Source organism: Austrofundulus limnaeus, unplaced genomic scaffold (assembly GCF_001266775.1).
Source record: "Austrofundulus limnaeus strain Quisiro unplaced genomic scaffold, Austrofundulus_limnaeus-1.0 Scaffold11, whole genome shotgun sequence".
In the NCBI taxonomy this organism is placed as follows: Eukaryota; Metazoa; Chordata; class Actinopteri; order Cyprinodontiformes; family Rivulidae; genus Austrofundulus; species Austrofundulus limnaeus.
In genome coordinates this window covers 1,533,136-1,535,791 of record NW_013952413.1, presented here as the reverse complement: position 1 = coordinate 1,535,791, position 2,656 = coordinate 1,533,136, and the positions used below count along the sequence as shown (strand labels likewise).

General features: G+C 42.1%; 1 protein-coding gene across 1 annotated transcript in view; it reads left to right on the top strand.

Annotated features, from left to right (window-relative positions):
• The window catches only part of si:dkey-237h12.3 (teneurin-3), a gene marked incomplete in the record, with an annotated part of 271,624 nt that overhangs the window by 226,761 nt on the left and 42,207 nt on the right, over positions 1 to 2,656 (top strand). Inside the window, 2 exon segments of the mRNA XM_014001975.1 lie at positions 692 to 953; positions 1,751 to 2,018. Coding sequence (XP_013857429.1) covers positions 692 to 953; positions 1,751 to 2,018 — 530 coding nt within the window.

Below are 2,656 nucleotides of genomic sequence, written 5' to 3'. Positions count from 1 at the left end.
GTGTGTGTGTGTGTGTGTGTGTGTGTGTGTGTGTGTGTGTGTGTGTGTGTGTGTGTGTTTCTCCTAATTAGAGCTATTGCAACAACCGTACATGGCACAGATTTTAGGCATTTTGACACTGAATCAACAAAAGGTAAACAGGGCTGCATTTACTTCCTGGCCCCATGATGCATTTTGTGACGTCGGCATTCTCAGCAACCAGCAAGCTTCTGTGTGTGTGTGTGTGTCTTTCTCCTAATTAGAGCTATTGCAACAACCTTACATGGCACAGATTTTAGGCATTTTGACACTGAATCAACAAAAGGTAAACAGGACTGCATTTACTTCCTGGCCCCATGATGCATTTTGTGACGTCGGCATTCTCAGCAACCAGCAATATACTATGTATATGTGTATATGTATACAGTACATTCTTCAATTCTTGCTTATTTTTTGGGTTATTTTACAGATTTTTTTAAAGAAAATAACTGATTCTTATTAAGAATTTAAACTTAGACACCTAAGTGTTCATTCACACATACAGTGTAGTGTAGTATTACTTGCTTACAGTTTATCACATTGCATACATTTGCAAAAAATAGAAAACAAAATAAAATTACAACCCTCGCTATAAAAATYGTTCAGAAAGKWTGAAGSGTTTTTCAGATAGTTATTCTAAGATGAATTATTAACGTTTCATCGTTGTGTTAAGGTTTGACCTCTTGGCGAACGGCGGCGCCTCTTTGACGCTGAGTTAYGAGCGAGCCCCGTTCCCCACGCTGCACCGCACCGTGTGGCTGCCCTGGAACGTTTTCCACGTGATGGACACTGTGGTGATGAAGCGGGAGGAGAACGACATCCCCAGCTGTTACCTAACAGGCCTGGTCAGGCCCAACCCCCTCATCCTGGCCTCACCACTCTCCACTTTGTACAAAACCTCCCCAGAAGACAGTCCCATCATCCCCGAGACACAGGTGAGACAGAGGTGACCCGAAGGCATCATATTAAAGAGTTTTTATAGCCAATTCTGCAATCTGCCCCGTAKCTGACTGTTTGGGAGGACTGCTATAAATTGACCCAAGTTTGATCCCAACATTTCAGGCTGTTGTGTTGAAAATAATTATGTTGTTATCTTCATTCCACCGTGACTTGTCTTGCGTATTTCCAGCAGAGTCAYATTGGCCTTTCAGCCTGCCTTTGGGCCTTTATTGAATTGAGGCATCTCCCCAAATACAAAGCAATAAATTTTGTCACAGCAGCAGCGATAAATAAATTCTCTGGTTACAGGCCAATGGGTTTTGATTTGCAGCCAGTTCAGTAAAATCACAGTTGAAAACCAGTAACTGCAAAATGTGACTGCAGTCTTTGCTTTTTTTTTTTTTTAATTTTTTTAAGTCTGTGCAAAACATATCTGTGTTACATTCCAGCTGAGAAAAGCAAATCTGTATGTTTCTGCATAATTGCTRCTTCAGGTGCAAACCGAGACTCTCTTTTAAAAAAAAACATTAAAACTTTTCAATTTCTAGTGCTATATTTGATGCTTTTTTTAAGTAATAACAAGGAATGGAATGCACTGATGCCTGTAAGTTAAGCCAGTATGCAAACACACCAGTAGAATTTAGTGTTTGCAGATTGCTCAGTAACGTTATATGCTGTAATTAGGGTCATTCTCTAAGTTAAATACACACTCCCGCTGCTCCTTTTAGCTGTTTTTATGTCCACACTTCACGCCGGTTTTTGGCACCGATCTCACCGCTAATTAAAATTGCAGGTACTTCACGAACAAGTGGCCATACCRGGCAGTGACCTCAACCTGGTCTACCTGAGCTCCAGGGCAGCTGGCTACAAGCCCATCCTCAAGGTGCTGCTGACCCAGGATCGCCTCCCCTTTGGCCTTATGAAGGTGCACCTGATGGTGGCCGTCATGGGCCGTCAGTTCCAGAAGTCTTTCCCCGCCTTCCCCGACCTCTCCTACACCTTCATCTGGGATAAAACAGACGCCTACAATCAGAAGGTCTTCGGCCTGGCAGAAGCTGTGGGTGAGTCGTCCCCCCCCCCGCCGTGTAGCGGCCCACTGAAGATGTTGTGCAAGCACGAGTTCGCCGTCAGACGCCTTCAGGCACTGAACCCTGGTTGAACTTCCCGAGATTGATTTTACTTGTTTTTCAATTGAAGATTATTTAGCAAGGGACTGCTTTTGTTACCACGAGCAATAAAGATGTAGCAGTTGGTGTGAAATCCYGAAATCCCCCCGGTGCTGCATTTTTGAAGGCCGCTGCGTTTTTTTGCTGACTTGTTTGTTTTTGCATGCATGATATTTCAGCAGCTGTGCAGGAATGAAAATTTTTTCTATGAGGCAGTGGCTGGAAAATACAATAAATGTAAAATAAAGCCAAAGAACCCAGACAACTTAAGTTTTATTTCGACCATGTCTTGTCCTCTCCTTGAAAAGTGAAGCAAGGGAATGAGGAGCAGCAGCCTTTGTGTGCGCATGCACCCTCAGTTTTAGCCCAGAAGAGTATAAGTTACTTAATATATTCATGTTTATGTGCTGTCCAGAAAAAAAAACACAAATATTACTGGTAAAACAATATTAGCATTGACTTTTTTTTGTTCAGTAATATTGATATATAATATAATGTGTATTGTTTATTTAGTAAATTCTAGTAGTTTAGAG